Source organism: Lepidochelys kempii, chromosome 5 (assembly GCF_965140265.1).
Source record: "Lepidochelys kempii isolate rLepKem1 chromosome 5, rLepKem1.hap2, whole genome shotgun sequence".
Taxonomy (NCBI): Eukaryota; Metazoa; Chordata; order Testudines; family Cheloniidae; genus Lepidochelys; species Lepidochelys kempii.
Window position 1 is genome coordinate 121,013,479 of NC_133260.1, and position 23,047 is coordinate 121,036,525.

Genomic DNA, 23,047 nt, shown 5'->3' on the forward strand with positions numbered 1-23,047 from the left:
CTAAATATGGATAACACTCATACATAGAATCATAGGACTGGAAGGGACCTCAGGAGGTCATTTAGTCCAGTCCCCTCCACGCATGGCAAGATTAAGTATTATCTAGACCATCCCTGACAGATGTTTGTCTAACCTGCTCTTAAAAATCTCCAATGATGGAGGTTCCACAACCTCCCTAGGCAATTTATTCCAGTTCTTAATCACACTGACAGTTAGGAAGTTTTTCCTAATGTCCACCCTAAACCTCCCTTGCTGCAATTTAAGCCCATTGCTTCTTCTCCTATCCTCAGAGGTTAAGGAGAACAATTTGTCTCTCTCCTCCTTGTAACAATCTTTTATGTATTTGAAAATGGTTATCTTGTCCCCTCTGACTTCTCTTTTCCAGACTAAACAAACAGACTAAACAAAGATTGAAGTTTAGTCAATCTTCCCTCATAGGTCATGTTTTGTAGACCTTTAATCATTTTTGTTGCTCTTCTCTGGACTTTTTCCAATTTGTCCACAACTTTTCTGAAATGTGGGGCCCAGAACTGGACACAATACTCCAGTTGAGGTCTAATCAGCATGGACTAGAGTGAAAAATTACTTCTCATGTCTTGCTTACAACACTCCTGCTAATATATCCCAGAATGATGTTTGCTTTTTTTTGCAACAGTGTTACACTGTTGATTCATATTTAGCTTATGGTCCAATGTGATCCCCAAATCCCTTTCCGCAGTACGCCTTCCTAGGCAATCATTTCCCATTTTGTATGTGCAACTGATTGTTCCTTCCTCAGTGGAGTACTTTGCATTTGTCCTTATTGAATTTAATCCTGCTAACTTCATACCATTTCTCCAGTTTGTCCAGATCATTTTGAATTTTAATTCTATCCTCCAAAGCATTTGCAACCCCTCCCAGGTTGGTATTGTCTGCAAACTTTATAAGTGTACTCTCTATGCCATTATCTAAATCATTGATGAAGAGACTGAACAGAACCGGATCCAGAACCAATCCCTGAGGGACTCCACTCGTTATGCCCTTCCAGCATGACTGTGAACCACTGATAACTACTCTCTGGGAATGACTTTCCAGCCAGTTATGCACCCACCTTATAGTAGCTCCATCTAGGTTGCATTTCCCTAGTTTGATAATGAGAAGGTCATGCAAGACAGCATCAAAAGTTTTACTAAAATAAAGCTATACCACGTCTACTGCTTCCCCCCATCTACAGGGCTTGTTACCCTGTCAAAGAAAGCTAACAGGTTGATATGACACAATTTGTTCTTGACAAATCCATGCTGACTGTTACTTATCACATTATCTTCTAGATGTTTGCAAATTGATTGCTTAATTATTTGCTCCATTATCTTTCCAGGTACAGAAGTTAAGATGACTGGTCTGTAATTCCCTGGGTTGTCCTTATTTCTCTTTTTATAGATTGGCATTATATTCCCTGCTTCATATTTGTTTTTATTCTCTTAACTTCACTGACCCTCTGACTGCAGCAGTTCCTCTTCTTTGACTGTATTATTTTCTTGCACATAGCACAGTAAGTTTTCGATCACAAACACTGCATCAATTATGGCACCAGGGGGACCTTTAATCTCTAATCTTGCTTTTCCATCAACCACTTCTTCCAATATGGATATACCGAAACGCTGCAGATGAGAAAGTTCTGCATGCTCTCTTTTGCTAAGGTTAAAAATGTGATTGTTTTCTATAACAATAAAGTGACTTTCCTGGACTTGCATTATGTCTTCAATCCATATTTTTGCTGCTTCCAGTTTTTCATAGCAGTTCCCAATAAGTTCAATGGCTGGTCCAGTTTTTTGATTCTCTATTTCAGCTTGTCTGTCGGAGCGTGACCCTGTAAGAAGTACAGTTTATACAAGTATAGTCGGTAGACTGAAAAGTTCACAAGTGCTGTCACAAATCTCTATATGCAACCTTCAGACTCTGCACACAAGGAACCTTACTGTCCTTCTGGTACGTTCAGAAAGGGGATATTATGACAGACACTAAGGGGTAGATTTTTAAAGATACAAATGGCAGTTGGGCATCTAACTCCCATTAACTTTCAGTTTTGCCTTTGAAAATCTCCCCAAAAGGGCCTAATTCTCATTGATTTAAGTGGGACCAGGATTTGCTCCTAGTAATAATAAATACAGTTCCAATCCAGATGTATAAACATCATTATATTTTGAAGTCAAATTAAATGGTAGTAGTTCTTCTGTGAACCATTTAGAAACTTGTTCTTAATTTTCATGTTTTCCCACATTCTTCTAATGGGTGGTTTAAGCAGAAGTTGCTATTTCAGGAGATACTGGAGATAATGAAATTAAATATTTACACAGACTGAAAATGTTAATGTTGCTTTTAAGTCTCTAGTTAGGACTGTTTTTGTGTTAAGAGAATACATTGTAGTTCTCGGGGGAAAATGAAGGAGAGGACATTGTCCTATTTACAAAGAAGCCCTTTTTTAAAATCCCTGCTGGTGTTTGGCTCTGGATAAAGGAGTACCTTTTGCATTTTAAGTACATCTGTGTTCTCCCTGTGTTTTTTTTTTAAAGTAGGATGTAAAATCAATGTGTTTCACTCACACTGGCTTTGCATTGGCTAGCTAGAATATGTTTTAAATGACAACAAACTCAGCTTGATATAAAGAGTCCACTGATGGAAATGGTAAGGGGCTGGAGTGCTGCCCGCAATAATTTGAACACTGGAGACACAATGCAAACACAACTCCCATGTCTGCAAGGAGGGAAGGAATGTTACCCATCACACCATCCTCACCTTCCTTGAACTGAAATTTTACCCTTTGGCGCCAGGGGCCCAGTCACATGAAGTACTTTGTGCCGTCAACTCCCACTGATTACAGTTGGTAGTGATGGCCCTAACCAAAAGTTGAATAAAACTGTGCTGCAAATTTAAAGTGGTAACTAAAGACAGGGCACTGCCTATTGCGGGTGAGGTTTTTACTGTGTTAATTAACCTTATACAATAAGCTCTGGAACTCTGTAGTAGCTACAATGCACTCAGCCAGGGTCCCCCCCAGGTTTAATTTATTTTTTTTTAAAGTTAGAGTCAGGTGCACTAAACTTCTGGGCCTGGTTCTAGGAAAACTCTGAGAAAACCCCCCCAACAACTTTTATCACCACCAGGTTGAATAGGGACAGCTGTGTTCATGTCCTCTCAGCAGCTGGCATCTGATAAAGCTGTCTATTATAACCTAGCCGGGTTTTCTCTTAAATCAACTAATTATGATGATTTTCACAAGGACCTCTTTCAGATTAATTAGAAACTACAACACAGGGGACGATTCAGACCTGGATTACGTCTGCTTCCAATAGCATAACCCAGAGATATGTGCAGCAAGGGACACCTTCCCTCTCTCCCTCCCTCAGAGGTGGGGTGTCGCAGTGGGTGAATCAAGCCTCACCATAAAAACCCTAAAAAAGGGTTCTGTTGGTCTTTCTCTTGATTTGAACTGGTTAAAGTTTGTTTTTGTTCACTGGATCAGTGACAATTAACTAGGCTGAGGAGGGACCTGGTTAGATAATTTCATGGCCACTAACTAGACTTGTAGCCACAGTATACACAAGGGTAATTAAAACTTGTGCTTCAGGGTCAGAAAGGAACTCCTCTTGCCCCAGAAAAGGCACTGCACAATTATTGGAGCTCAGAAGGGTCATCTTCCTCTGAAGCATCAACTACCCAAAGATTGCTAGGGGAAGCAAGGACCTGAGCCTGGTATGACAAATCCTGTTTGCATAAGCTGGAAAAAAGGTGCCAAAGCATAACAGTTAGAACCTTCTTTATCATACCCATTAGCTCCTTAAATAGAAGAAACTGGGATGCAGATGATTGATTAGAGAAAATAATTGATAACTGTCATAGTTTAGCTTCCTCCAGTCTGTGTTCACAGTTAAGAAATCCTCCTTTTGAGCTACCAAACCCTAAGATCAGTTCTATTCTCAGCATTCACACATAACTCCTGATAACATCAATGTGAATGCCGTGGGTCTTTCAAGGGGCAAAAGACTGCAAAGTGTCTGAAGAGTTGAATAGTTAGCTCAACAGTTACATTTTTGTTTACATGAATGAGAATCTGATAAAAGTCAAAAGCAATCTAATTAAATAGTATCATAACACTAAAACAAGTTTTGCAAAACACAACTTTAGAAGAGGTAACACATTTTCCCCATTATACCCAAACCAGTCTTGTCTTTTTCTCCCTCTTATCACCCAGTTTGACAGGCAATGAAACAGAATAAAAAAATTAAATGCAGAGCTCCTGTGTGATGGTTTCACCCCCAGATAATAGATGTTTATTAGGAGAATATAATTTTCAGAACCTTATTCATCCTTTGTGCTTCTTACTTACCCAAATAATCCCTTTTGTTGCATTCCGTGTCTTTTATCAGTTTGTTTTTTGCTGAATGTAACTTGGTTTGGAAAGCCTTGAAAAAGAAAGATTTAGAATCAGTTCACAGCCAGCTATGTATCAAACCACTAACAAGTGAACAGAGTCTGTCTCTCCAGATTTCTGTTAGGTAAGCAATTTTAGTCAGTCTGTTTTCATACAGGGCCTAATGGTGGTTTCCTGTGCCAAGCCTGGTTCCAGGGTTTTGTACAGGGACATGGATGGCATCCTCTCCAATTCCATCTGCAGGTAGTATGTGGGGAACTCAGGCAGCCAGGCTATGGCAGCTATTACAGCTTATGGGCAGGAGTAGAAGCTGCCCATAAACTGCTCTCTTTTGCTTGCAGATTTATGCTGATGGATCCATGCTGTGCATTGATGCACTGACTATCCCCCCTACCTAACTCACAGTCACAAAGCTCCTCTCCATGGCCTCATTATGATGTGACTGGAATAACAGAGACTTGGTGGGATAACTCACATGACTGGAGTACTGTCATGGATGGTTACAAAATGTTCAGGAAGGTCAGGCAAGGCAGAAAAGGTGGGGGAGTAGCACTGTATGTAAGGGAGCAGTATGACTGCTCAGAGCTCCGGTACGAAACTGCAGAAAAACCTGAGTGTCTCTGGATTAAGTTTAGAAGTGTGAGCAACAAGAGTGATGTAGTGGTGGGAGTCTGCTATAGACCACTGGACCAGGGGGATGAGGTGGATGAGGCTTTCTTCCGGCAGCTCGCGGAAGCTACTAGATCGCACGCCCTGGTTCTCATGGGTGACTTTAATTTTCCTGATATCTGCTGGGAGAGCAATACAGCGGTGCATAGACAATCCAGGAAGTTTTTGGAAAGCGTAGGGGACAATTTCCTGGTGCAAGTGCTAGAGGAGTCAACTAGGGGGGAGCTTTTCTTGACCTGCTGCTCACAAACTGGGAAGAATTAGTAGGGGAAGCAAAAGTGGATGGGAATCTGGGAGGCAGTGACCATGAGTTGGTTGAGTTCAGGATCCTGACACAGGGAAGAAAGGTAAGCGGCAGGATACGGACCCTGGACTTCAGGAAAGCAGACTTCGACTCCCTCAGGGAACGGATGGGTAGGATCCCCTGGGGGACTAACACGAAGGGGAAAGGAGTCCAGGAGAGCTGGCTGTATTTCAAGGAATCCCTGTTTAGGTTACAGGGACAAACCATCCCGATGTGTCGAAAGAATAGTAAATATGGCAGGCGACCAGCTTGGCTTAATGGTGAAATCCTAGCGGATCTTAAACATAAAAAAGAAGCTTACAAGAAGTGGAAGGTTGGACATATGACCAGGGAAGAGTATAAAAATATTGCTCGGGCACGTAGGAATGAAATCAGGAGGGCCAAATCGCACCTGGAGCTGCAGCTAGCGAGAGATGTTAAGAGTAACAAGAAAGGTTTCTTCAGGTATGTTGGCAACAAGAAGAAAGCCAAGGAAAGTGTGGGCCCCTTAATGAATGAGGGAGGCAACCTAGTGACAGAGGATGTGGAAAAAGCTAATGTACTCAATGCTTTTTTTGCTTCTGTCTTCACTAACAAGGTCAGCTCCCAGACTGCTGCGCTGGGCATCACAACGGGGAATAGATGGCCAGCCCTCTGTGGAGAAAGAGGTGGTTAGGGACTACTTAGAAAAGCTGGACGTGCACAAGTCCATGGGGCCGGACGAGTTGCATCTGAGAGTGCTAAAGGAACTGGCGGCTGTGATTGCAGAGCCATTGGCCATTATCTTTGAAAACTCGTGGCGAATGGGGGAAGTCCCGGATGCCTGGAAAAAGGCTAATGTAGTGCCAATCTTTAAAAAAGGGAAGAAGGAGGATCCTGGGAACTACAGGCCAGTCAGGCTCACTTCAGTCCCTGGAAAAATCATGGAGCAGGTCCTCAACGAATCAATCCTGAAGCACTTACATGAGAGGAAAGTGATCAGGAACAGTCAGCATGGATTCACCAAGGGAAGGTCATGCCTGACTAATCTAATTGCCTTCTATGATGAGATTACTGGTTCTGTGGATGAAGGGAAAGCAGTGGATGTATTGTTTCTTGACTTTAGCAAAGCTTTTGACACTGTCTCCCACAGTATTCTTGTCAGCAAGTTAAAGAAGTACAGGCTGGATGAATGCACTATAAGGTGGGTAGAAAGTTGGCTAGATTGTCGGGCTCAACGGGTAGTGATCAATGGCTCCATGTCTAGTTGGCAGCCGGTGTTAAATGGAGTGCCCCAGGGGTCGGTCCTGGGGCCGGTTTTGTTCAATATCTTCATAAATGATCTGGAGGATGGTGTGGATTGCACTCTCAGCAAATTTGCGGATGATACTAAACTGGGAGGAGCGGTAGATACGCTGGAGGGCAGGGATAGGATACAGAGGGACCTGGACAAATTGGAGGATTGGGCCAAAAGAAATCTGATGAGGTTCAATAAGGATAAGTGCAGGGTCCTACACTTAGGACGGAAGAACCCAATGCACAGCTACAGACTAGGGACCGAATGGCTAGGCAGCAGTTCTGCGGAAAAGGACCTAGGGGTGACAGTGGACGAGAAGCTGGATATGAGTCAGCAGTGTGCCCTTGTTGCCAAGAAGGCCAATGGCACTTTGGGATGTATAAGTAGGGGCATAGCGAGCAGATCGAGGGACGTGATCGTCCCCCTCTGTTCGACATTGGTGAGGCCTCATCTGGAGTACTGTGTCCAGTTTTGGGCCCCACACTACAAAAAGGATGTGGATAAATTGGAAAGAGTCTAGCGAAGGGCAACAAAAATGATTAGGGGTCTGGAACACATGACTTATGAGGAGAGGCCTGAGGGAACTGGGATTGTTTAGTCTGCAGAAGAGAAGAATGAGGGGGGATTTGATAGCTACTTTCAACTACCTGAGAGGTGGTTCCAGAGAGGATGGTTCTAGACTATTCTCAGTGGTAGAAGAGGACAGGACAAGGAGTAATGGTCTCAAGTTGCAGTGGGGGAGGTTTAGGTTGGATATTAGGAAAAACTTTTTCACTAGGAGGGTGGTGAAACACTGGAATGCGTTGCCTAGGGAGGTGGTGGAATCTCCTTCCTTAGAAGTTTTTAAGGTCAGGCTTGACAAAGCCCTGGCTGGGATGATTTAATTGGGGATTGGTCCTGCTTTTGAGCAGGGGGTTGGACTAGATGACCTCCTGAGGTCCCTTCCAACCCTGATATTCTATGATTCTATGTGGAAAGCCACTGAGGTGCACTGCTCTGTGCTGTGCAGTGGGTTTGGGCTTCCTGCAGATTGGCGTCCCCTGAGCAGTGAAAATACAACATTCATGTTGTTTTTTAGCCTTGAAGGCCTATGGCGGGGAGAGGACAGGCTTTGGCACGTTAGTGAAACAACTGGCAGTGTGAGCATGTGGTCCAAGGAAACAGAGACAAATTACAACCGAATATAATTTGTCAGAGTTCTGGCATATGGAAAAATGATAAAAATAATCTTCAGACAAATACCGAAAAAAGTACATTGTAAATTAATACTACACTAGAAAATAAGATTTTACACTGAACTATACTGACAAAAAGGTGAAGAAACTGCACAGCAGGTCTACAGCATAGATGAACAAAAGTCAATTAATTAAAATTGGAAATTCTTATTGTAAATACTTCTAAAACGGAGGGGCAACGTCAGAGTTTACATGCAAGGTGCTGTCAGTTACATGTCAACGAGAGGGTGTAAGTTGGTTCATCTGAACCTAGGAGTCAAAATGGATGTAACCTACACATCAATGGCATGGAAGAGCTGGTGTATCAGGAAAAGCAACTAACTCGAAGGAGGAAGGAGTGGCTACACCTTTTTTCTGTCCTTCAGCATGTAAGTTACACTCACACTCCCTTACACCCAGTTACTGATACCACATTACATTTCACATCTGAATTTGATCGCCTTTCAGAGCAGAAGCAAGAGCATAATGTTACCTTTTTGCCAGTCCACACTTTATTGCTCTGTATGTTACTTTTGCTGCAGTATACAGGCTCACTCCTCACCTGCTTTAGTCAGTGGGAGTTTTGGGTTCAGAGAGAAAACGATCAAACCTTATGTTTTTATAATAAATGGATACCTAACACAGCCATATATAAATCACCTGGGCCAAATTCTCTGCTGGCATAAACTAGTACTGTTCCATTGAAATCACCAACAGAGAATTTGGCTTCCTGTCTACAGCCTTTTCTACTATGGAAGGCCAAGTTCTTTGTGACAAGACATTGCCATGGAAGATGATGTGACAGAATTTGCTAAATGCATTTCCTGTGGTTTAACTTCAGTAGAAAGTCCCCACTAAGTGGGGAGCAGCACCTTCACTGTATGCTCCCTACCAGCCCCAGGACATACACCAGAGGCTTGCTATCCATTTTTACAAATGTTATGTCTAGTTTGGTATATGAAGTACTTTAGCTTGTAGCAATACACAGAAACTTTCTTCATGGCTATTGTGGGTTCTTCTACTAACTTATAGTTAATGCTAAATGTTTTACCTTATAGACATAACTGTCATTTGGATGGATCACAAAATACACATCTGTCTTCTTCCAAGGATGTTCCTTTGCAAAGCTTAAAACTTTGTCAATCATAATATCTGCCACTTCATCATTTGGCAAATTTAACACTCCAGTCCCAATTGCAGGGAAGGAAATTGAGGGAAGCTGATACTCCTGAATCTTAAGCAAACATCTTGACATTGCAGTTTTTAGTCCCTGCAGAAAAAAAAAAGGAGAGTTTTTAGACCTCACTTTACTTTTTGACCTGAAAAAGAGAAGTGAAAATCCACTCTAACTGAATGTCACCTTGCGTGAATCACTGCTGCTTTGTGAGGACCATACTATGTGGAGCACAGACTTGCAGGCAAGATTGTATCCTTTTGTCAATATGAATTTCTCACAGTATGGAGGAAGTTTTTGTAACTCAAACAGAAATTCCTTCTGAAGAGATAGGCCTGCTTTTTCCAGAATTGCTCTTGAAATGTTTCCTCTTGAGAGATCATCATTCATGACCACAGAATTAACAATAACTGCAGTCTGGAAGAAAAGAACACAAGATCTCAGTATATTTCACTTCAGCTAAATGCATATTTTACCTGCACTGCAGTTAGATCCCTACTTCAAATGTACCTGTGCAGCTGGTGAAGTTTTTCCTTATTAAAAACACCATCCCATCCAGACACTCCCCCTTTTAAGGTACATCTTCACTGCATGCTTCTTTTGGCAGTGTGTAGAACACATACCAGCATACCCCCCGCCCCACCTGGGTATAACTAGCAGTGTTGCTGGTGAGGCATGTAGAGTAAAAAACATAGTTGAAGCCTGTGGATATGTACACAAGTATATCCCTTACATGCTTTCTACTCACCCAAGCTGTGCCTCCCTGTCTACACTGGTATTTTTATCTGCTGAAACTTTCCCCCTCTGTCTCCCCCTGCCAGAGCCTTTCATTGACAGGAGTAGCTACACGCCGCAGCAGGCGGTGGAAACAACAGGCTTTTTGGTGTGGCGCACAGCTACACGTAGCCTACATGCCACTGACAATGGTGCATAATATAGATGTAGCCTTAGAGTAGTAAGCTCTGCCAGCCACACTAATAGTCCTCGCCATCTTGTGTACTCAGGAGGAATTGCAAAATTATGGCTGCCTTCTGTGCAGGAGCGCTGTGGGAGGATGGAAATCCCTGAGCTTTCTCCTTCTGCCCATCACGTACTCCCTAGGGCTGCTATAATTTGGAACTGAATTTGAGAAATGCAAAACTTTTGCTTATGGTATTTTGACCACAGAAATAATAAGTTGAACCTTGCTCTTCTCTGGACTTTCTCCAATTTGTCCACATCTTTCCTGAAATGTGGCGTCCAGAACAGGACACAATATTCCAGTTGAGGCCTAATCAGTGCAGAGTAGAGCGGAAGAATTACGTCTCGTGTCTTGCTTACAACACTCCTGCATGATGTGATAGAAGCTAGGAGAGTAAACTTCTAGGGGATACATGAAAAAAAAGTTAACTATTAAAATACTATATTAAAAAAGTAAATGTTAACATAACTTTATTGTATTGACTGTCCTGACTATCTGTTGTTTTCTCCTGTTCTCTCATAACAGGGCTCACTCACACTTTTCATAACTCAGTAGTATTATTATAAGAAGAGATCGGGGTATATAATGTATTGGTCCACTGATTCTAATGTTGGGTGGCTAAAGGCAAAAGGACAAGATGCGCGTTTACTGGATCAATACAACATGCCTTCTAATCTCCTTGTGTCCAATCCTGCAAGGTGCAGGGATGCAACGCCATACTCAGCACTTCACAAGATCAGGGCTTCATGTGCCATTGGAAAGACTTACTTGCTGATCTTCAATGTGTCCTCTTATGATGTGTAGGCAGAGACCATTGATTGTGATGGAATCTGGAAGCTGGTTCGCTGAAGCTGGTGGAGTCTCCTGCAGTGCGTTGATGTCACTCCTGCCCAGCAACTCTTCACAGGCCTTTCTCATTGCTGTAGCTGTGGATTCAGCAACGTTCACCAAGTGGATTTCTTTGAACCAGCCAAATAATGGAGCCAGCTCAACAAAATTCTTTATAGTCCGTACCATCACATGAGCACATAAATCTAGTGGGAAGCCACAAATTCCTGAGCTCACTGCAGGGATTGCAACAGACTTTATATTATTCTCTGGAGTATTAACATATTTCAGGACATTTATAATGGCTGTCTCAAGCAAGTGACAACATCTCTCACTTTCATTTGCAGACCATCTTGGACCTACTGTATGGATAATTTTCTTACAAGAAAGCCTGCCTCCGCCTGTCACTGCTATCTGGCCAATGGTGAGAGTTCCCTGGCGCTCAATGTAACGTTTACTCCCTTGCTTAATTTCTGGCCCACCAGCTTTCACCAGGGCAAGAGCAAGGCCTCCAATATGGTGCAGATGTTCATGGGCTACATTCACCAAAGCATCAGCATTATGTCTTGTCATATCATCCATCCAAACAGATATCTCAATTCCTTCCTTCAGGCTTTTCCTGTATACTTCAAGGGGACATCTTATAGTCTTAAAGAGAGACATGCAACCAAACTTCTTTTCAATGAGGTCATGTAGACAGCTCTCTCTTCTCATAAGGATTTCATAAACATCTTTACTGATGGGAATTGTTAAATTCTCCTCTGTATCCTTGCTGGACACTAGATAATAAAACAATTTGAAGAGAAATGTAGTAATCCAATGAAAAAACATTTTTAATGCAGACCATATTTTAAAGCTTTCAATCATTTTTTAAATTGAGTTGGGACGATAAAGGAAAATTACTTACTGATCATTCCTTTTGTCATAGTCTTCTCTTCTCCTATTCTACCTTAGAGACACAGCAAGGACAGACAGTTTTTGGCTCCGTTTACTAGTAAAGCCAGGAGGCAAAGGCCTTACAAGTGAGAGCTTCCTTATAGAAGCCCCAGTCTGGCCCCATTCTTGCCCATGTCAGCTGCCATGACTAACTCTCCTCTTAACCCACAGCCAGGCCAATTCTTTGTCTCCTACATCAAAGTGCAGCCTGTGAGGACTCTGTTGTATGGGCCAATTTACAACTTACACCCTCACCTTTGTTCCAATCAGATGCCATTCCCTGACTTCCCAGGAAAAACTCTTCTTCCTTCCTCTGTCCATGTGAACTTCCTGTTTGAACTCTGGGTCATCCCATTATCCCATCCTTCCAGGCCTTTTCTCTTTCCCTCCCTCCTTCCAATCCTTCCAATCCAATCCAAATCACCACTGATGTGAATTTCAGAGACGTGGGAAGCCCATTTTGATTGTGAAGAACAGAAAAGGCTAAGCATCAATATTCTGGAGCTGCCAGATATCCACCTCATCCTACAAACCTGTGAACACTTCGTTTTCCAGTCCCATGTTCTGACCCAATAAGCTCACTCTTTAGTTCTGCAGCTTCTCAGAGGCCCTTCCTTTTTGCCCACAGCAGAGAGTCCACATTCTCCCTACAAGTTTTAACTTTAAGTAGCGCTGCAGGAGAAGAAAATGGGCCACCATCTCACCGTTTCACATAAGCCACCAAACAGCTTTCAGATCATCATTTTTTTTTATCACAACCCACTGGGAGTGAATCTCAACTAGCAACGTAGAACTGCAAAGGTCTTTATACCATTACAAATCCCCTGAGTTACATAATCCTCCGTATTAGTAGATTTCTATAGAACTACATACAGGAGATCTCTTGTTAACTTCTTTGTGTAAATCCTTACAATTTGTATGAGTTTACCATACTTTTCAGCTGAGCTACAGTATCTAGTTCTCCTCTCAGTTATAGTCTAAAAATAGACTGTCGTGCATCTCATTGTCACTCAGGTGCACTGAATTTAAGTTGTTTTTCATCCAGGCATTTTTTCTTTAGCATACCTGTACTGTACTTTTACAGGTGTGGGGAAATCATGTAAAACTAATTAAGCATAAAATTGACATCCTCGTCCAGGTTGTACATTTTGGTTTGCTTTCAACTAAACCATGTGCATGCTTTCAAGTGTACTTATTTTAGCTGCAGTGAAATTTCAGTTCAAAGAAGAAGGGAATAAATTCATAAATTCTAATTTGCTCCATAAAGTGAAAAGAAAGCTTACCTGAATCGTAATCCTCCTTAGTGGTCTCTGGTGGTGAGATTCTGGCTTCATGATTCACATGGCTTGATTCCAAAGAAAATACATCTGAATCACGCTGTTTTAAGAGTGAGGAACTAGCTTCTCTCTCTGTTCCCACATTTTTCAGAAAAGGAAGGTACTGCTGACCACTTATATTATGGTCTGTCTCAAAGCAACTGACCTGTCCACAGTAAGACAGCAAAGATGTTAACATGCTTTGCCTCTCACTTGATCTCAAAGGAGAACAAGACTCATTTTTGTAATAATTTAAGGACTGACTTGGGCTGTTCTGTATGTTGTCAAGCAATTCTGAATACTGATAATCTCCTTGAATATTGGAGAGCAAAGACTTGGAAAATGAAGCTTGAGGAAAGGTCATGTTGAAGCAGCTCCATTGTTCTTGGGGTGATATGGTTTTCTTGGGTGATTTTGGAGGAATGGAAGAATTTAGGTTGTACAAAGAAGTGATGTCACAAAAATGCTGAAATGAAAGGAACAGACTTAAGGAATGTTTATGGTACAATTCAACACTATACAATCCAAATATGAAAAAAAGTTAAATTAGTTTTCAAGATCTTAAGATATAGATATATTTATCTGTCTGCCCAAAAGAAAAAGTTACCATTTCTCTGGTGGCCTTTCTGCGCTAACAGGGGCATGGAGTATTTCATGCTGTGAGAAGATTTAATGGATAGGGGAGAACCAGATGAAAAGAAGAAGTGTAAAAGGAAAAAGGTGAGGAAACATTTCGTTGTAAAAAGCCCCAAAATTAAGATTAACATTAAAGGAAACATAGGCTCTAGGTCAGGAGTGGGCAAATTTTTTGGCCCGAAGGCCACATCTGGGTATGGAAATTATATGGCAGGCCATGAATGCTCACAAAATTGGGGGTTGGGGTGCGGGAGGATACTCTGGGCTGGGACCAAGGGGTTTGGAGGGTGGGAGAGGGATCAGGGCTGGGTCAGGGGGTTGGGGCGTGGGAGGGTGTCAGGGGTGCAGGCCTACACGGAGGCGCAGCCAGGCGGCTCTGTGCGCTCCCTGTCCTCAGGTGCCACCCCTGCAGCTCCCATTGGCCCACAATGGGAGCTGTGGGGGCGGTGCTTGGGACGGGGGCAGCGAGCGGAGCCCCCTGGCTGCCCCTACGCATAGGAGCCAGAGAGGAGACATGCTGTTGCTTCCAGGAGCTGCATGGAGTGGGGCAAGGCCCTGACCCCTCTCCCCGGAGGTAGCGCCGGAGCAGGGCAAGCCCTGGACTCCGCTCCGCAGCGGGAGCTAGAGGGCCGAATTAAAACTTCTGGAGGGCCAGATGCAGCCCCTGGGCCATAGTTTGCCCACCCCTGCTCTAGGTAATAAAAGACACCTTGTTCTGAACACTCCAGAGAAAACGTTGATGGCTGGGGTATACACTGCCCCTCTTGAGTAACACTTTTAGAAGCCTCCAACACTGATGTAAAGGGGACCCAACTCAATGGTTAAATATTAGTATATATGCCAATTCAGATATGAATAAAAAATACTCTAAAGCAATAAGGACTAATGCAGCTGGCAAGCAATGACAAAAATATAATAACTTAGTTATCTGATTAGATTTTAAAATATTAGAAAATAGATCTGATTTTAAAATATTAGAAAATATAAACATATAACCTCAGAAACCCTTATTTATTACACAGACAGCTGGACTGCTAGTAAAATATATAAATTCATTATGTCCAACCTTTAAAACTTTTTCTGGAACCTCAGGCAGGAGTTCCTGAAGTTGGTCAAAAGTTGCCAACAACAGCCACTTCAGTGAAGACCCCTTCTTTAGCAGGAGCTGAGCTACTAGAGGGTTTATACATGGAAAAGTAAGCAAGCACTTCTCTGCCTGGGGGGAAAAAAGTCACTGTCAGCTTCCAAAATGATCCATTTGGGACATTCAGCTTGCTCTGTCATTAGAAGGCAAAGAGAATATCATCTTTATATAATCTCTGGACACAGAATCTGTCACAGAACCACAATTCTGAGCAGGCAGGCCTTGTATACACCACCTAAACATCTATAAATAGAATATCTTTCTAGTGGGGGAACAAATTATGCACAACTGTATGGTAAGAAAGGTGTATAGGAAGATGAAAGTAACAGCTCTATACCTAAGGTTGACAACAATGATCCATTTAATCTGGATTTTCAACACACACTCCAAATGTACTTACTTTGGACCCAAAAAGTCACATGTTTACTCTCAGGTTAGAATAGATTTTTTTCGCCCCAAGTTCAAGGGAAACTGCCCAAACAGTGTGTTGTACTCTATATAAGGCCCTTCGTTTTCAGGTTTTATTTGGCTTAAAAAGTTCTGGGAATTTAGGGGTAAGCGAGGGGTGCCCAGTACTCATGGGCGGCAGCAGTTGGGAGGTCTGGGCTGCCAGGATCCAGCTGCCTGCCCATCTTGCTCCCCAACTAAGCAGAAGTAGATGGGCCGCGCTGAAGGCCTGGAGTCAGGAGGTGGCTCTGCCCGGCAGGGAAAGCAAATGGGGACTATCACCCAGCTCCCCTGCCAATTATGCTCCCCCACTACACACTGGGCTACCTGGCAGGGAGCCACCTGATAGGGGAGCCCCTCCCTCGGCTGCAGGGGCTCAGCTCCTTTCCCATCTTGTCATCTCACTTCCCCATGCAGATAGGCTGATCCAGCATGTAAATATCTATTCATCAATTATCTGATGAGTAAATAAACAAACTTTTACTATCTTGGGCTCCATACTGCAAGCACGGGACTAGTCCCATTGACTTTAATGGGATAAAATACATACTTATAGTTAAGCATGTGCTTAACTGCTATGTTGGCTTGGAATCTAAGTGTGCAGAACCCTGCAGGATTCAGCCATTGTTCTGTAATCTGGCCCAGTTTAGTTAGCTTTTAGAATTTGGTGCACAGGATTACAGTGTCACAATAAACAGGATGAGTCTTTTCCAGCCGAGATATTCAGATTGATTTGCTCCCTGGGATATTCTACTGCCTCTTAACACTGAGGGTGAATCCCTCTTCCAGCACAGCTGCCCCTGAAAGCACTGGGGAATGAAAATTGCATCTACTTGTGTCTGTATGGATGATTCAGGCCCATTGTGTTTATATTTGACAACAAAACAATAGAAAACTGGAATAATGAAAACAACCTAGCATTTTAAATTGCTTACAAACAGTAAAAGAACTGCTACACTTAGCACAAAGACAAACAAACCTCAGATGGCAAGATAGAAAGCCAGGATTTGTCCAACCATTCATGAGGATTTGTTTTAGAAGACATCAAAATGTTGTCAGAAATCTGACGAATTAACAATGCTGTCTCTTCAACCCCTGGCACAAGAGCTACCTAAAATAATTTAAAATACTTTAGCTCAAAGGTTATACTTATACATTGGTCTGCAGCAGACAAGAAACTAGAAAACTTAAAGATGGTCCTGAAACCAAAGGCCCATAGTCATTAAAATTGCTCCATGCAAGTGATATGAAGGGCTGTAGCCTCCATCTTCTTCCTACACACTGGCTCTGGATTACTCAAACTCTATTTAGGTAAAATTAATTTCACTACAACACCTTTTAGATATGATCAAATATGTAGCTATAACAATACTCCCTTTCAAAAAAGGTAATTCTTGTGAGCCTAAATTTGATATGTTATAGTAAAGTTGTAATAAGTTCCAGGAATTCAGGATATTTAGCATTTTGAATGCCTAAGTAATTTTCTAGTGAATTACTGAACATACACATTGAATTGTACAAGGACAGACTTTCAGATATGTCATTTCCCTATAGCTAATTTGACTAGGATAACTTTGCAGCAGATTTGAATGTATATGTGACAGTAAATCACCTTGTCTTTGCAATTTATTTTATGCATTTATATCAGCTAGTCACACATACTAACTTGATGAATCACAAAAACTTTCCCCTCTTTTTTTAATTTCTACTACTCCAAATATTGGTAAAATTGTTATAGAAAAAAACATTTTTATAAACTTTCTTCTTAGTACACAATGGATAAAATTTCTTCTTAGTACACTTAGTACATCACTCTGCCCCAATTATAAAGTTTGCTGGTATAATGACACCCGTAGAGAAAGCTTTTTTTCTCACTTTTAAAACAACAGATTTGTCTCTGAAGAATCTTGTAAATCACCTTCTTTAGTATCTTTTTACAAACAGTGACATTAACTTTGACTTGTGAGACAAAATGTAAGCCACACCACACTACAAAAACTAAGATAATATAGCTGGGTTCATATACACAATAATGGATTGATAAAATTATGTTTTCTGAGTATTATGACAGGTTTCAGAGTAACAGCCGTGTTAGTCTGTATTCGCAAAAAGAAAAGGAGTACTTGTGGCACCTTAGAGACTAACCAATTTATTAGAGCATAAGCTTTCGTGAGCTACAAGGAAGTGAGCTGTAGCTCACGAAAGCTTATGCTCTAATAAATTGGTTAGTCTCTAAGGTGCCACAAGTACTCCTTTTCTTTCTGAGTATTATGACCTCTAGTGGTAAAACACAGCTATTTCTGATTTTTAGTATGAGCCCTATTCAATGTCCATTGAAGTCAATCCGAGCCTCATTCAATAGCAGTGATCACGCTCCTACATCTCATTTTAATCAGGTATTTAAATTTAAAATATTTCATAAGTTTCATTTTGAGTACATGCTTTATCAAATGTTTTGGTAATGGCATAGAGGTGGTTTTATGATATTGAAGTAGACTTATAGACATCTTTACTAAAGAAATTACCTTCACTTCAAAGTCTTCTGATTTCTGTGAAAATGGAACCAAAGCAGCATAAATTAAGGATAGATGATGCAGAGTCTTTCCTGTGAGGCTGTACCTGAAACAGAGTTGCATTATACTCACTATAAATAAACTATACAAGGGGCAGCTTTAGCTTAGGTTCAATTGCACCTACAGAAATCATGAAACTAAGGGTGCTGAACCTGAGTGGTACTGTGACCCTGTGTGCCATGTCATAACACCTGGAGTGGGGCACCAAGCCCAGGCCCAGACCTACAGGACTGGGTTGTTGCTGTGGGGTGAGTGAGGGGCAGGCTTGCTCGCCAGGCCATCACCCCTACCTCCGGGGTTCTCAACTCTGCACCAGGCTGTGGGTATTTATTGGATTATTATCCAATATTATGCTTCCTAATTTTGTTCTTACCAGTATTGTTGAAATAATACATAAATAATAGATCGTACTCTCTTTTGTATTTATTTTTTGTTTTGTTTCATACTGCAATTACACTAGAGATATTCGCAAAAAGAAAAGGAGTACTTGTGGCACCTTAGAGACTAACCAATTTATTTGAGCATAAGCTTTCGTGAGCTATAGCTCACTTCATTGGATGCAGGAGGTTGCATCCGCCCCTGCACTATACATTACAGATATTTGATAGCTGCATATAATATTTTCAAAATGACAGACAAATTCTTCTGGGACTATGTAGTTTGCCAGCCAGAATTCTGAATATTAACTACAGCTCTGTGAACATTAATTAATAAATAGCTCTGCAAGGAGCAACCGGAATGCAGCTGAATCACTCAATAGGAGAGGCTGCATTGTGAGGGAGAAAAATGATGTCAGTCTTCAGTGCACAATCAGTGCTATGAGGCAACAGCACTGGAAGGGAACCCAGTTAATAAGGGAAAGAGCCCAAAGAGAGGGTAGCCAGTGCAGGGAGAATGTACTGCTTACCACTAGCTTACAAGAGAAGGCTTATGGGAAGAAAACGGTGGTTACATGAGACAGCAGAATCAGAGATTCAGGAACTACTTATGAACGAGGCAGAGCTTCTGGAGCAAAAGCAGAAGGGTCACTGGAAATGATTGACAGATTTGGAGAATACATGCATAGCTGCCAGGCAGGATATAATGCTGATGCCATGATTAACGGACATGTACTTGTAGGACATTAGTTTACTGTAGTGCATTACAATGCGCGGTTCCAATGGTTACTGTTGTCAAGCCAGTACTGTCTCCAGATATGTTGATTTTCCCTTTTTTAATATCAAAGGATGTCTGATCTAAGTATTAACTGCTTAGAAAAGTAAATTTCTTTTTAAAACTGAATGGTTTATCTCTTTTAACATTTTGTTTAACATCTTTTAACATATCTCTTTTAACATTTTGTTAAGTTACTTAGTTCTAGTTCTAGTTGTTAAGGAAAAGTTAGCACATGTGACTCCATTTTGGTTTGGGACCCACCATTGTTTAAATGCCAGCACATCATACACCAGGAGGAGTAATCCTTAGATACTGAATCCCTGTGAAAATCCTCCTCCTTGTCTCCAGCCTGCCTTGACTCCCAGTATCTGGTTTTTGTCAGTCTCTAACTCCCTGTCTCTTGGCCTTGATGTGAGGCCTCCCATCCTGATAATAAAAGTTACTGATGCATGGCTTTAGGACCATGCTGTGTAATTAACATACTGGTATAGCACGAGGAATGCACCAAGCAGGGATAGGTGGTAGATAGGACAAGGGTTTGTTTATTGGCTAAGGTTTCCGATGCATGAGGGCAACATGCTTTGCTAAAAAGTATATAACCTTTGTATAATCTGTATTCAGGGTCCCCTCCTGGCTAGCAGGGGGGCACCACGCTCGAGCGTAATAAACTTAGTGTCTTTTGGGAACTCTGCAGTTGTGGACTTTATTTCTGTGCCTCAGCCTAGATTTGAACTGTGCGTGACCTATCAGGTGTAATTCGCAGCATTGGTGTGCGTGTCCTACAAGGTGTAATTCGTAGCATTTGTGTGCGTCTCCTATCAGGTGTAATTCGTAGCACTTGTGTGCGTGTCCTACCAGGTGTAATTCGTAACATAGTAAATCATTTTGCATAGTGACAACTCTGCTTTATAATACCATGCTAGTAGAATGAATGTTTAACTTACTCTGAATTCAGTCTCTCTCTGGAATACAAAATGATCCAACAGCAACTGTATTGGAGTGATAGTGCCACCAGTCTTAATATGATATTATCAGAGGATTTCTCATAATTCAGTTCTTCCAAAGTCTACAGCAAAATTAGCACAAAAAAGGTAAAAAAACTGAATATATTTACAAGGCTGCTGTAAGATTTAAAATGTGCATCACTATAATGTAAACTTTACAGTTGAGAAGGAGCCTTATTAAGTGGATAAAGCTCACTGGACTGGAAGCCTGGAAACGTAGATTCTGTTCGGACTTTTATTCTGTGTGAATTTTGGCAAGTCAATTGACCTCACCATGCTTCAGTTTCCCCGTGTGTAAAATGGGGATATTTATGTACCGCACAGGTTTGTTCTTAGGCTTACAGAGAACTATAAAAGTGCAAATTATTATTATTAATCTTTACCTTAATCAACCTATATGTATTACACTATGGATGTATTGGATTTATAAAGTACAATGTGGCTAAATACTACGCTGTAGGAGGGTGTAGATGTGTTCTGTTTTCAATATTAATATATGATTTTATACTCAATTTATCTTGCAATATCAGTTTTTTTAGCTGTAGAGTTTCAGTCGTACACTGACTACATGAACAGACATAAGGAATTTTAATAACAAAGTGCATATGATCATGTTCAGTTGTTCAGACCGTAGTGCAGGGCAAAGTCTTCTCTATATAAGTATGTATATCTTGTTTACATGAAAGGAATTAACATGCATATCAATGAGAGGATATAGTCATGTATAACTTGAATTGTTCACTACATATTTTCAATTATACAACTCCTTTTTCAAGTGTGGGGTCTTTAATAATAAATATTCTCAAAATCACTTCAGGGATTTTAGAACAGAACTGATGACAGGGATAATGCAGGTCAACTTTGCAGGTATTCTGTTATCAAGCATAAGTGTAGAAAGAAGATGTAATACAAGATCAATCAGTAAATACCTCAATGACGTAAACCGAATTTTGGATTCATTCAACTATGGAATAACTTCTGGGATGAGAAGCTATTAGCATCTGAAACTGTCATCTCAAGGAAGGGGTTAAGAGGAACAACAAAAATGGCTAGATGGCTGGAGAGACTGGCTTACAAGGAAAGATTAAGGGAGGTAACTGAGTGCGGAATTTGACCATGTTGGTCTAATTTTGTACCTCAATAATTATGGCAGTGCGTTCATCTATTGTTACCACGATGTATCGATCTGTACCTCCAAAGAGCTGTAATGATTCACTGCAACTTCTCTCAACAAAAGTAATATTGTACCTACAGAATTCACAAACTGTCAGTAAATTTCATTTAAGTGAAATGATGAAATCTTCCAAAAAGGAGAGGAATGTTGTTGTGAAGTCCTTTTATTTAATTCTCCAACTCCAATTATATGGATTTTTAATTTCTTGATCTATCTCCTGAACCCCCCAACTATACTTCAATTAAGACATATATATTCAAAGGTCAAAAATCAATATAGTGAGACTTAAATATTTCAATATTTATTCTGTTAGGTTTAATTCCACATTCATTTAATATTACCTTGATGTACTGCCACAGTCTGCACAGGAGGTTGCAGTTTCATGAAACAACATTATGTAATGCGGAGACTGATGTTTATAAGTCAGCAAAACATTCTGATGTTGAGATTTGCAGTGTAACAAAGTCAATCCTTTTAACTTCTTGTTGAGAAGCTATAGCTGTATTACATTGCCTCTGACAGCTAAAAAAGATTTTAGCAACCTGCTACCCTGATTATTAGCCATTCCTTCCTCATTTAGGGCCATATCCCTCCTCTCTACCACTGTGCAGCACAGAGAGACTGAAAGGAGTGAAATTCCGCTCTAGTGGCCCTCAAATTGCCAGAGTGAGGGAAGTGAATCAAAATAGCATCCACACTCCTTGTGTTAGTGAAAGACCCTCTGAATGAACACCACCTGCTCAGGGCTCTGAGCGAGTCAGTTGATTAGAGGGGGAGCCACTCTATGGGGCACCATCCTCAGCAAACACAAGGGAGCTAAAACTGACCCTGCCAGCATTAAGTCACACAAGAAACTTGCACCTTTTCTGATATCCAGTGGAAAAAACGTATGTGTCCAGATATTATCTGTACACTCAGAGGCAGTGTGACTGATGACCTGCTGTGAAATTCCAGAATTCTTTGAAAAAAGAAAAGGAGTACTTGTGGCACCTTAGAGTCTAACCAATTTATCTGAGCATAAGCTTTCGTGAGCTACAGCTCACTTCATCAGATGCATACTGTGGAAAGTGTAGAAGATTTTTTATACACACAAAGCATGAAAAAATACCTCCCCACACCCCACTCTCCTGCTGGTAATAGCTTATCTAAAGTGATCACTCTCCTTACAATGTGTATGATAATCAAGTTGGGCCATTTTCCAGCACAAATCCAGGTTTTCTCACTCCCCCCACCCCCAAAACCCACTCTCCTGCTGGTAATAGCTTATCTAAAGTGACCACTCTCCTTACAATGTGTATGATAATCAAGGTGGGCCATTTCCAGCACAAATCCAGGGTTTAACAAGAACGTCTGGGGGGGGGAGGTAGGAAAAAACAAGAGGAAATAGGTTACCTTGCATAATGACTTAGCCACACCCAGTGACTATTCAAGCCTAAGTTAATTGTATCCAATTTGCAAATTAATTCCAATTCAACAGTTTCTCGCTGGAGTCTGGATTTGAAGTTTTTTTGTTGTAATATCTCAACTTTCATGTCTGTAATCGCGTGACCAGAGAGATTGAAGTGTTCTCCGACTGGTTTATGAATGTTATAATTCTTGACATCTGATTTGTGTCCATTTATTCTTTTACGTAGAGACTGTCCAGTTTGACCAATGTACTGGCAGAGGGGCATTGCTGGCACATGATGGCATATATCACATTGGTGGATGTGCAGGTGAACGAGCCTCTGATAGCGTGGCTGATGTTATTAGGCCCTGTGATGGTGTCCCCTGAATAGATATGTGGGCACAGTTGGCAACGGGCTTTGTTGCAAGGATAGGTTCCTGGATTAGTGGTTCTGTTGTG

The 23,047-nt window shown here is 41.4% G+C and overlaps 1 protein-coding gene across 1 annotated transcript in view; it reads right to left on the reverse strand.

Annotated features, from left to right (window-relative positions):
• The window catches only part of SHOC1 (shortage in chiasmata 1), a 119,165-nt gene that overhangs the window by 5,846 nt on the left and 90,272 nt on the right, over positions 1-23,047 (reverse strand). Inside the window, exons 22-32 of the mRNA XM_073346129.1 lie at positions 21,164-21,275; positions 19,968-20,089; positions 17,821-17,914; positions 16,275-16,406; positions 14,771-14,920; positions 13,036-13,534; positions 10,757-11,595; positions 9,214-9,444; positions 8,905-9,123; positions 4,367-4,442; positions 1,475-1,849 (exon numbers count right to left, since the gene is read on the reverse strand). Coding sequence (XP_073202230.1) covers positions 1,475-1,849; positions 4,367-4,442; positions 8,905-9,123; positions 9,214-9,444; positions 10,757-11,595; positions 13,036-13,534; positions 14,771-14,920; positions 16,275-16,406; positions 17,821-17,914; positions 19,968-20,089; positions 21,164-21,275 — 2,849 coding nt within the window. The remainder of the gene's footprint in view (positions 1-1,474; positions 1,850-4,366; positions 4,443-8,904; positions 9,124-9,213; positions 9,445-10,756; positions 11,596-13,035; positions 13,535-14,770; positions 14,921-16,274; positions 16,407-17,820; positions 17,915-19,967; positions 20,090-21,163; positions 21,276-23,047) is intronic.